At 41.4% G+C, this 12,255-nt stretch overlaps 1 protein-coding gene across 2 annotated transcripts in view; it reads right to left on the bottom strand.

The window, feature by feature from the left end:
* Window positions 1-12,255, bottom strand: part of CAMK1D (calcium/calmodulin dependent protein kinase ID) — a 435,052-nt gene that overhangs the window by 154,870 nt on the left and 267,927 nt on the right. For both annotated transcript variants that reach the window (XM_043564752.1, XM_043564753.1), the window contains exon 3: window positions 11,613-11,687. In XM_043564752.1, coding sequence (XP_043420687.1) covers window positions 11,613-11,687 — 75 coding nt within the window. The remainder of the gene's footprint in view (window positions 1-11,612; window positions 11,688-12,255) is intronic.

The raw sequence follows: 12,255 nt of genomic DNA, 5'->3' as shown, positions 1-12,255 counted from the left end.
GGCTCCAAGCTGTCAGCATAGAGCCCAAAGCAGGGCTCGAACTCACAAACTGTGAGATCATGACCCAAGCCAAAGTCAGATACTTAACCAACTAAGCCACCCTGGTGCCCCACAAGCCCTGTTTTTTATCAACTAAGGATATCAGAAACAATGAAGTCCATGGCGATACCTTCTAGATTTTTAACTTTACAAGCCTGAGATTGCTGACTTTAGAGATGTTTCCTTAAGTCAAATAAATATGTGTACAACATACAACTTAATAAATGGATAATTTCTGAAATTGATGTTTTATGTTCTAAACATGACTCTACTCTTCCATGCGCTTTTACGGTTCTCAAATTTGAGTATTAATAACCAGTTGTTACTTACCAAAATTTTTATAACTGTAGGAGAGTGGGGGGTGGGTAAAACAGGTGAAGGGGATTAAGAGCACACTTATGATGAGCAATGAGTAATGCACAGAATTGTTAAATCACTATATTTATAGTACACCTGGAACTAATATATCACTGTATGGTAACTATACTGGAATTAAAATATAAAACTTTAAAAACGACATTTTTTGATAGTTCTATAATGTATGGGATACTTAAAGTGTGCATACTTTAAAGAACTCATTGGAAACTTAATGAGGGGCACCTCGGTGGCTCAGTCAGTTAAGTGTCTGACTTCAGCTCAGGTCATGATCTCATGGTTCATGAGTTCGAGCCCCATGTTGGGCTCTGTACTGACAGCTCAGAGCCTAGAGCCTGCTTCAGATTCTGTGTCTCCCTCTCTCTCTCTAACACTACCCCACTTGTGCTCGCTCGCTCTCTCTCTCTCAAAAATAAATAATAAACGCTAAAAATTTTAAAAAAAAGAAATTTAATGAAAAGTGTTAAATTTCATTCAAATTGGATAGAACAGATAAGACAATATTTAGAAAAGTACTGCAAAAATATTTAAGTCAATGATTATATTAAAAGCATGGTTATAAAAAGTAAAAGCTGTTACCAGAGACAAAGGAGGACATCATAAAATGATGGGAGGGTCAATTCACCAAGAAGATAAAAGCACCAAATATGCACGGAACATGAGATTTCCCAAATACACGAAGCAAACATTGACAGGAGTGCAGGGAGAAAAGGACAGCTCTATAAAAATAGTAGAAGACTTCCACACCCTACTCTCCATAACAGAACAACCAGGAGGAACATCAGTTAGGAAACCGAGGACTTGAACAACACCAAAGACCAGACAGACATACACAGAATGCCAACCAACAACAGCAAAGTACACATTTTTCTCAAGTTCACACAGAACATTCTCCACCATATGTTAGGAAACAAAACAAAAAAAAACAAAAAAAACCAAGGCTTAATACATTTTAAAAGACTGAAATCATACAAAGTATCTTTTCCAACCACAGTGGAAGGAAACTAGAAAATCAACAGCAGAAAGAACACCATAATATTCATAAAAATGTAGAAATTAAGCAAGACACTTTTTTTTTTTAATTTTTTTTTCAACATTTATTTATTTTTGGGACAGAGAGAGACAGAGCATGAATGGGGGAGGGGCAGAGAGAGAGGGAGACACAGAATCGGAAATAGGCTCCAGGCTCTGAGCCATCAGCCCAGAGCCTGACGCGGGGCTCGAACTCACACACCGCGAGATCGTGACCTGGCTGAAGTCGGACGCTTAACCGACTGCGCCACCCAGGCGCCCCTAAGCAACACATTCTTAAACAGCCATGGGGACAAAGAAGAAATCACAGGGAAATGAGAAAATATCTTGGACAAATGAAAATGAAAACATAGCATAGCAAAACTTAGAGGCTGCAGCAAAAGCAGTGCTAAGAGGAAAATTAATAGTCACACATGCTTACATTAAAAGAGAAGAAAGTTCCCAGAAAACATGATTGTATATTCGAAATTTCATAGACTTGAACCTGGGTGGTTCATGATTACATTGGACCTTGGTTTTCTTTACCTTCTAAGCAATCTAAACCCTGTACATCTCAGTGGGTTTTCCAGGGGCAGGAGGGAAAAAAATAACAACATATATTAAATTACTAGCCTGGAGGATGAAAAACTAGCAGTCGCAGCAGCAGCAGCAGAGCCCAGAGTACTGAACCCGCTGCCCCCCCCCCCACAGGCTGGACTGCTCCCAAAGACTGGACTGACCCCACACACACGGACTAAGCCCTCATAGACCGGAACCAGACACCAACAGACTGGACCCCTTACAGTTTGGACCCCCATAGACTGGACTACCCACAGATTGAATCTTTATAGATTAGACTCACCCCAGATGAGACCCGACAGACTGAACCCCCTCCCAGACTGGATCCCCAGCCCACAGACTAAACCCTCATAGACTGGAACCCATCCCCCCCTCCCAGACTGAACCTCTTACAGTCTGGACTCTCACCGCACAGACTAAACCCTCATAGACTGGGCCCCCTACATATAGACTAGACCCCTTATAAACTGACCCCCCTCACAGACTGAAACCCCTCATAGAATGGACCCCCTCATAGACTGAACCCCTCATGTCTCACCCAGGCTCCTTAAAACTTCTTATATCAGCCCTTCAGCTTGGAACACAGGTCCCACCCCACCCACACCCAACACATCCATCTGGCTTGTCCTAATCACTTCCACCCAAGGGTATCTCCTCCATATAGCCTTCCCTGTGACCCAGAGTCCCTGCATGATCGCTAAGAGATGCAGTGGTTTTGCGTCATGATGGCTCTTCCACAAAGAGAACCACTGGAGGGACCAACCACGTGCCCAACCCCTTCCCACCCACCCAGCACTCAACAAAAGTCACCCACCCCTAGGTTCTCAATGAGTGTCTGTTGTGAACAAAGGTGAGATTTTGGAAATTTATATGTAAATATATTACGGTGTCATAGGCAGAAACACTTTCGTCTTCATTATTATGCTTGGCTACTTAAAAAGACTTTCTGTTGGGAGTAGTAATTTGTGTTCTAATTAAAACTGTTTCTGGGAACACACTGTATGAATTATGAGGACAATATCCACATGAAGCTAACACTGGCAAACCCCCCAAAACGGAACAGTTCAAACAGCTTCACGCACAAGCCAAGGGAGTAGATAAACCATATTTTCTCCTGGAAGCTGTATGTATTTTCATGTCTTAGGCCACTCAGGAATCTACTATTCTTTAAAGAAAGTGCATGTAATCATTAGTGTTTCAAGTTCAGCAAATAACTTGTACGTATCTTAATGCTACCATGAAATGAAAGAGATACTAGAAATGTTTGTTATCTTACATGAAATACATGTAGTGCAACATATCATCATATCAGTAAAGCACACTCATCTACTCCTTCATTAATTGACAGAATTATTTAAGAAAGAAACATGATCTTTGCTGTGTATGTTGGGATTACTTTAGTGATTTCCCGTGATACGCATCTGTAAACTTTTTCTCCTCACAAACCATGACAAAATACAGGGCATTTCCTAGTCAGCTCTGCTTTTAAAATACTGATTGAATCATAAGCAGTAATCTCTTCCAAGTAAACCAAACTGTTTACCATTAGTATTACCTATACGATTTTTTCCTAGAAAATATCATCAGTGTATTGCATCACACTGGTTAAGGGCATTCACTGGGTCACTCGCTGGCTTGGGTAAATGATTCAACGTTTCTGCTCAGCTTCTTCCTGTAAAATTGGGATTAAAGTGGTTCCTAAGTTTTTTGGTTTTTGTAAGGGTTAAATAAGTGAATAAATACATGTTAGCCATTAGTCTTTTTATATGTAATTATATTAATTGGACAAATATGTATTAAATGCCTATCATACTGTGCAAGCACTGTTCTAGCAGAGAACTAAGCAGGGAGACATTTTCTGATGGCAACAGGTGCTATAGAGGAAAGCGAAGTTGGGGAAGGGAGCAGGGGATAAACGTGAGTGTGGCAGGAGGTGGTTGGGGGAGAGGATATCTGATACGGGAGATCTGGGGGAATGGCTCAGTGAGAAGATGCTACCTGGCAACATTTCTAATTTTTACTTCATTTTACAATAGCATTAAGATATCTACGGGAAAGTGTTCCAAGCAGAGAGAACAACAGGAACAAAGGCCCCCAGTGGTGCAGGCTTGGCATCTTTGAGGAACAGCAAGGAGGCCAGTATGGTTGCGGGTGAATGAAATCATGAGGGAGAAGTGAAAGATGAGATCAGGGAGGTAACCAGGGGCTGGGGACACACAGTGCCCCGAAGGTGGTTCTGAGGACTTGGTCTTTTATCCTGAGATGAAAAGCCAATGGGAGTTTTCAAAAGAGGTATAACCGAAGTCTGGCCGATCTGCTAAGAAAGAACAGTGAAGTAGAGAAGGCTGGGGGAAGAAAGACAAGTTTTATATATGATGGAGACTTCGATCAGGGTGGTGGCCGTGGAGATGGTGGGCAAGTGGTGGGATGGTCAACTGTCCCAAGTCGGGACCAGAGGATTTGCCAATGGATAGGACTGTGGGGCGTCAGAGCAAAAGACGAGTCAAGCATGACTGTGGCTTTTGGCCTGAATAACTAGAAGAACAGAGTTGCCATTTGCTAAGACGAGGTAGACAGCAGGAGAAGCAGATTTTGTGTAAAATTCAGGAGTTTATTTTGGATCTGGTAAGTGAGTGATGCTTATTACACAGCCAAGTGGAACTCTCAAGCAGAAAATTGGATACACATCCATGGTTTCAGGGGAGGAGTCCAGGCTGATCATATAAATTCAGGAGTGACCCATATATAGAAATTTAAGTCCTACTGAAAATATAATTCATTAGGGAATATAATATCTTTTTAGGGAAAAGAAGTCATTCTGATATGTCCTTTAAATTGTATCAGCCTGAAATACAGTTTACATCCCACGCTGGTACAGGCACCAAAGGGGAGGAGTTGAGGGGGCGTCCTTTATCATCTCCAAACGTATGGACGGATATTCCACAACCAAAGTCAGATGAGGAATTAACTCTAAACAAACTGACTTCTCACCTGTAACTTATCTCAGTGTCCCTGTCCTTATACTATCTATAGAAGAATGGTCTAAAAGAATAGCATTCTGAAAAAAAGATAATTCTTCAAAAACCCCAAATAAAATTTTACATATAGACCAATATAAAAAATCAAGTCTCTTCTGCTGTAGCAGCAAAGGAGCAAATATGCTACAGAACTCAGACCTGATATTTCAGATATTAGCAGTTAGCTAAGTAATAAAACTAGGGTGCTGACTGCTAGGAATTTACCCAAGGGATACAGGAGTACTGATGCATAGGGGCACTTGTACCCCAATGTCTACAGCAGCACTCTCAACAATAGCCAAATCGTGGAAAGAGCCTAAATGTCCATCAACTGACGAATGGATAAAGAAATTGTGGTTTATATACACAATGGAGTACTACGTGGCAATGAGAAAGAATGAAATCTGGCCCTTTGTAGCAACGTGGATGGAACTGGAGAGTGTGATGCTAAGTGAAATAAGTCCTACAGAAGAAGACAGATACCATATGTTTTCACTCTTATGTGGATCCTGAGAAACTTAACAGAAACCCATGGGGGAGGGGAAGGAAAAAAAAAAAAAAAGAGGTTAGAGTGGAAGAGAGCCAAAGCATAAGAGACTCTTAAAAACTGAGAACAAACTGAGGGTTGATGGGGGGGGGGGGGGCGGTGGGAGAGAGGGGAGGGTAGGTGATGGGTATTGAAGAGGGCATCTTTTGGGATGAGCACTGGGTTTTGTATGGAAACCAATTTGACAATAAATTTCATATATTAAAAAAAAAACAAGGGGGCTGAGCATCCCGTTATATATGAGCATAAGTGCCCAAGATGATGTTTCCTAGGACACCAGAAACCTCCCAAGCACAAATATTATGAAACAAGTCCCCCCAAATGTTGTGTTCTAGATACTCCCCAAGTGTTTAGAAACAAAATCAAATCAAACCAGTTAAAAAAAAGAAAATATTTCAGAATAAATTCAAGATATAGAAGATTTATACACGGAAAACTATATAACACTAAGAGAAATGAAAGATCTAAATAAATGAGAAATTGGTCATGTTTATGGATTGAAACACTTGAGTTTTTTAAGTTATCAGTTGTTTCCAAACTAATGTACAGATTCTATGCCATCCCAAACCAATTCCCACAAGACTTTCTGCAAAATAAATACACATGCTGATTCTAAAATTCGTACGAAAATGCAAACAATCTATAATACCCAAAGCAATTTGGAGAAAAGAATAATAAAGTTAGAGGACTCTAATACCTGATTTCAAGACTTACTAGAAAGCTACAGTAAGCAAGATGGTGTGGTATGGGCAAAAGACAGACATATAAAGTAATGGAATAGAATGAGTCCAGAAATTAAGTCAGCTGTATAAAGGTCAATTGATTTTTGACAAAGATACGCAGGCAATTAATCGAGAAAAGAAAGTCTTTTTAGCAAATGATGCTGAAAATGGTATATCCCAATGGAAAAATAAAAGAATATCATCCTTACCTTGCACCATACATTAAAATTAACCTGCAGGTGACCTTATATTAGACCTAAGTGGAAAACCCAAAACTATACAACTTAGAGAAGAAAGCAACATTTGCAGACTTAGGGTAGGCAAAGACTTCTCATACACGACACCAAAAGCACAAACCATAAGAGAAAATAAATTGATGAGTTGAACTTTATCACCATTAAAACGTTTCCTGTTCAAAAGGTGTCATGAAGAATTAGGTGTTGGTTTGTTTGGGTATGACACAGAACGCATAAATGACAAAAGAAAAAAATAAGCTGAACTGTGTCAACATCAAAAACTTTGGTGCTACGAGTGATGGCACCGAGAAAGTAAAAGGACAGCGCTTAGGACAGGAGAAAACATTTGTAAATAATATGTCTAATAAAGGACTTACATTAGAATATATAAGGAAGTTGTATAGCTCAAAAACAAAAACCAAATGACCCAATTTTAAACTGTGTGAGGTATTTAAACAGATGTTTCTCTAAATGAGATATACAAGTGTCCGAGAAGTACACGAAAAGATGATCAACACCACTAGTCATCAGAGAAATGTAGATCAAAACTGCACTGAGATATCACTCCACACCCACGAGGACGGCTATCAACAAAAAGACAAATAATAAACAAGTACAGGAGAGGATGTGGAGACGCTGGAATCCTGACATAGTACTCATGGGATTGCAAAATGGGGCAGTCACTTTGGATCACAGTTCAGAAGTTCCTCAAAATGGTAAACACAGAGTCACCATTTGACCCAGCCATCCCACTCCTAGGTATATACCCAGGGGAAATGAAAACATATGGTCACACAAAAATTTGTATGTGGAAATGTCTAGCGTCTTTATTTATAATAGCTGAAAGTATAAACAACCTAAATGTCCATCAACCGATGAATAAATAAAATGGGATATATCCATATAATGGAATATTATTTGGCCATAAAAAGGAATTGAACTATCGACACATGCTACAACATGGATAAATCCTGAAAACATTAAGCCACATGAAAGAAGCTAGTCACAAAAGACCACACATTGTACGATCCCATTGATATGAAATATCGAGAATAGGCAATTCTAAAGAAACAGAAAGTGAGAGGTTGGGGAGGGAAGACCTGACAGTAACCACTAATGGATATGGATCTCTTTTAGGTGTTCTCCTTAATATTTATTTCTTTAGTTTGAGAGAGAGAGCGCACGAGCAGGGCAGGGACAGAGAAAGAGAGAGAGAGAGAATCCGAAGCAGGTTCCTCACTGTCAGCATGGAGCCCGATGCAGGGCTCGACACGAACCATGAGATCATGATGTGAGCTGAAATCAAGAGTCTGATGTTTAACTGACTGAGCCACCCAGGCACCCCTTACATGTTCTCCTTTAGAACATAAGATGTTCTAAAATTAGATTGTGTGATGGTTGTACAACCTTGTGACTAAAACAAAACCACTGTATACTTTAAATGCATGAATTGTTCGGTATGTGAATTATATCTCAGTAAAGCTAGTTTTTAAAAAGGCACCATTAAGAAAACGACAAAAAAAAAAAGCAAGCTAGAGAATGGGAGAAAAATTTGTATGACATATATCTGATAAAAGACAGAATATATAAAGAACACTTAGAACCCAATAATATCATGATAAACAATCCAATAAAAAGTGAGCAAAAGATTTGAAGAGGCAGTTTACTCAAGAAGATAAGCAAACGGCCAATCAGGATACAAAAAGATGATCATCATAATTCATCAGCAGGGAAATGCACACACCCATGGGTGTCTACCCATAAGAATGGATAAAACTGAAAAAACAAAGTAGCAAATATTGATAAGAATGTAGAGTAACAAGAACTTACATACACTGTTGATAAAAATGTAAAAAGGTAAACCCACTTTAGAAAACTGGCAGTTTCTCAAAAAAGTTCAATCTAACACCTACTATATGGCCCACTCATTCTGCTCCTAGGTCCTCACCCAAACATGTATCCACACCGAGGCTGTGTCCATAATAATCCAAGTGTCTAGCAATAACAAATGGATAAAATGTGGAACATCTGTGATGACAGAATGCTACTCAGCAGTGAAAAGGAACAAAGTACTGACCACGCTACCATATGAATGAATGTCAAGAGGTACGATGAGTGAAATCAGCCAGACACAAGATGCACTGCTGTATAATTTCGTTGACATAATATTTTAGAAAATGCAAAATAATCTCTAATGAGTGTTAGTGGTTGCCTCTAGGGTTGGGGCTAAGGAAGGGAGCCCATCAAAGGGATATCTGGGGTAACAGAAATTTTCCGTTCTTGATGGTGGTGGTGGTTTCAGGAGTACGATTCACTCTCACCACTCATCACTGAACTGTTCAGTTTAAATGGGTGCAGTTGATTAGGTGTAAGTTCTGTCTCAACAAAGTTGACCTTCAAAAAGTAATGAGAACCAATGGGAACAGAATTTATAGACAAGTAAACAGCTCACAACCAGCAAATCCAATGTTTGTATAAATAGCGCCTCTAAACCTCTCAGTGGTGCATGTGCACACAAACAGTGTTCTCCTTAGGCACTTCAAACATCCCTTCCCACTGATTCTGTAACAAATTTGCCTGACAAACCTCATATGGTACCCCCAACAGTTAAGTCTAGGCCACCTTCTCTGTCTAATTACAAATTCTGAACAAATGGGATCCATATCGAAGATGTTTTAGGACGACTGCAAAAGAGAGGATAAATCCCTGATGGCAAAGCTCAGTGAAGGGGTGGGACAGCTGTGTCCCCAGGAAGACTTCCAAACTTTGTTCTAAGGTTCATTCCCCTTGCAGACACTTTCATGCTCTCATGCCAACCTATCTTTACATAAACTTCTGCTGGTAAGCATACAGTCAAGTTGCTTCGAAAGTTAGAACTTAAATCTACTTGAACTTCATCTCGTAAAATGAAAGACCATCTGTAGAGCTACAGATGAAATGATACAGATGTCCACAAAGAAAGAGTCTGTATGGAGGCCCTGCTATTTATGGCACTATTTATTTCCCACACATTTTTCTCATTCAGGACTCGCTATAACCTTCCAATGTAAATATTGTTGTTATTATGTAAATATTACTATTTCTCCCCACTAAGGAAATGGATACTCAGAGAGGCCCAGGTATTTGCCCAAATGCACCCAGCTAGGAAGAGGCAGAACTGAGATTTACATAAGGGGGACACTTTCAACCGATTTATTTAGTGACAGATCCATAGAGAACTTAAAGCAAGTGAACACATACAGCTTTGGTTTCAAGTATTAATGCCTTTTCTTTTTCTTCTTTTGCATCACTGATAAAAAAAGCACACATTGAAATATACTACTGACATTTTGTGGGCCTTAATCTTGTCACTAAAATGTCATATTCTTTCTACCAGGAAGTCAATATTTGGTGGAAAAGTGGTTCACCTGCTTTTGTAAAAACAGCCTGTATTGGTAAAAAAAGAAAACCACAGGGGCGGCTGGGTGGCGCAGTCGGTTAGGCGTCCGACTTCAGCCAGGTCACGATCTCGCAGTCCATGAGTTCAAGCCCCTCGTCGGGCTCTGGGCTGATGGCTCAGAGCCTGGAGCCTGTTTCCGATTCTGTGTCTCCCTCTCTCTCTGCCCCTCCCCCATTCATGCTCTGTCTCTCTCTGTCCCAAAAATAAATAAACGTTGAAAAAAAATTAAAAAAAAAAAAAAGAAAACCACAGCCCCAAAATGGGCCCACTTAGGTTAAAGCCCCAAGTCAACAAACTAAGACTTAAGACCTAAACTCACCACAGTTTCAGCCTCCTAGAAGCGTAACTTTTAATTAGTCAATATAGGATTTCCTGGTCAATTCTAGGAAATTTACTGATGGATCCCTTTTACTCCCCTTAAGAGGGCAACCTTGCCTATACAATGCATTCCTTGTTAAAAAATTTCTTTCTTGCTCTCTTTTAGTGCCCTCCCTCTGCCTTCAAAAACCTTCCTTCTGTTTAGCTCAGCGGAGCTTCCCTTTACTTGCTTGATGGGACGCTGCCCAACTCACGAATCATTTGATAAAGCCAACCAGATCTTCAAATTTGCTCAGGTGAATTTTGTTTTTGAACACTCTACCAAACACAGTCACATGAGCTTCTAGGGAGTACCCCGAATCTGGGGAGAGCCATTGCTCTCAAGGAAGAACCAGAATGTGGCAAATTATAAAGCCAACGGAACAGCAAGGAACCAGGAAAGAGTGCATTTAGGTAATTGGGAATTAATGAGGAACCAGCAGTCAGAGCTGCTTAAACCGCCAGCCTCGTGGCTGACTGTAAAACTTCTGGTAACCATGCAGGACGGTCACTGGACAGAGAAAAATCATCCATATGCTTCCAGTCCAGATACTTCAAAAAATGTCCTCCAATGTCCTATAAAAATGTTCATACAAAAAAAAAAAAAAAAAGCCTACTGGTGGGGAGGCTAATTTCATTTAACAGTTTACATGTTAACTTTTACACAGGGCTTACATGCACGAGTCAAGTTTCGGCCCGAATATTCGGCTTTCTGATTTCTTCCCTCTTCTGGTAATCTCAAGCGTTACCGGAATGCAGAAATAATCTGCTGGGGGTGACAACGTTGCAGTCTGACCCCACTGTACTTGTCTTAACGCCTGGCAGGAGGCCAGTTCAGTCACATGTGCATTTATCTGCCAGCAGTGTAGATGGAGGGACGGAGCCCACAGCTACCATCTGCTGCCCTCCCCCAGCATCCCTCGAAATGAAGACAAGGTGGGAGTTTCTCTTAGAGACGGGAGCAGAGTGTACTTCGTGGTGCGCCCACTGGAGTGTTTCCAGGAAGCAACATTTGGACCCCGCACGTTAAAAAGCAAAAGAGACATCCTGAGTATGGCTTCCCCTGTGAGGACGAGAGGTCGTCGGTCTGGCGCAGATAAGACCCAGTGAGGCCCGCAGACCCCTGTCTAGATGGGTCACACACCTCCCCCGTGTGCCTGTTCCCACTCCCACGGCTCAGCTGGCCCGCCACCTCCGTTTCTTTCACCACCCCGTGGCCCCTCGGACATCTGAGTTGGCGATCCCCACTCCCAGCCCCTTCTGCGCTCCTCAGGCGGATACGGTACTTACAGCTGCATGACCAAGTACAAGTGATTTGGGCTTTCGTAAATGTCTTCCAGGGCAACGATGTTTTCATGCTTGATCCTGAAAGAGAAAAAAGCACACACACATACACACACACACACAGAAGAGTGAGTATAATTAGACATGAAAACTTTAAAAAACAGACATCATTAGAGCAAAAACTTCTAAGACCGAATCCAAATTCCACAAAGTGACTTTTGAGACTCTTCACAATCTTGTCCCCAAGCTTCCTTCCAGACCTATTTCCCGATATGGCTCTCCTGCTCTCTGCTCCCCTTCATCCCCGAGGTGCTATTTACAAGCTGGTGACTGCGGATTTACGGTTGTTCCGGCATGTACATCCCAGTCTCCCTGCATTCATTCATGTGAATCCCAGCCATGGGCCAAACCTGCAAACATCCCCTTACCTTTCAGGGCCCACCTCATCCGGCTGAGCCCCCATGGGTCGTGTAACCGCTCCCTTTTCCACAGTCCCACAGTGGCCCTCACACACCGGCCTCAACAGGTCACTGTGTGCAAACCAAACCCATCCCCCTCACAGGCTAGATGTGCCGGGGAACAGATCCACTGTCAAGTTCATGACTCCAGTGCAGGCAAAGGAACACCAGACTGAACCCTCCTTGGGGTG

Source organism: Prionailurus bengalensis, chromosome B4 (genome assembly GCF_016509475.1).
Source record: "Prionailurus bengalensis isolate Pbe53 chromosome B4, Fcat_Pben_1.1_paternal_pri, whole genome shotgun sequence".
NCBI lineage: Eukaryota > Metazoa > Chordata > Mammalia > Carnivora > Felidae > Prionailurus > Prionailurus bengalensis.
This window is presented reverse-complemented; position numbering and strand designations above follow the sequence as displayed.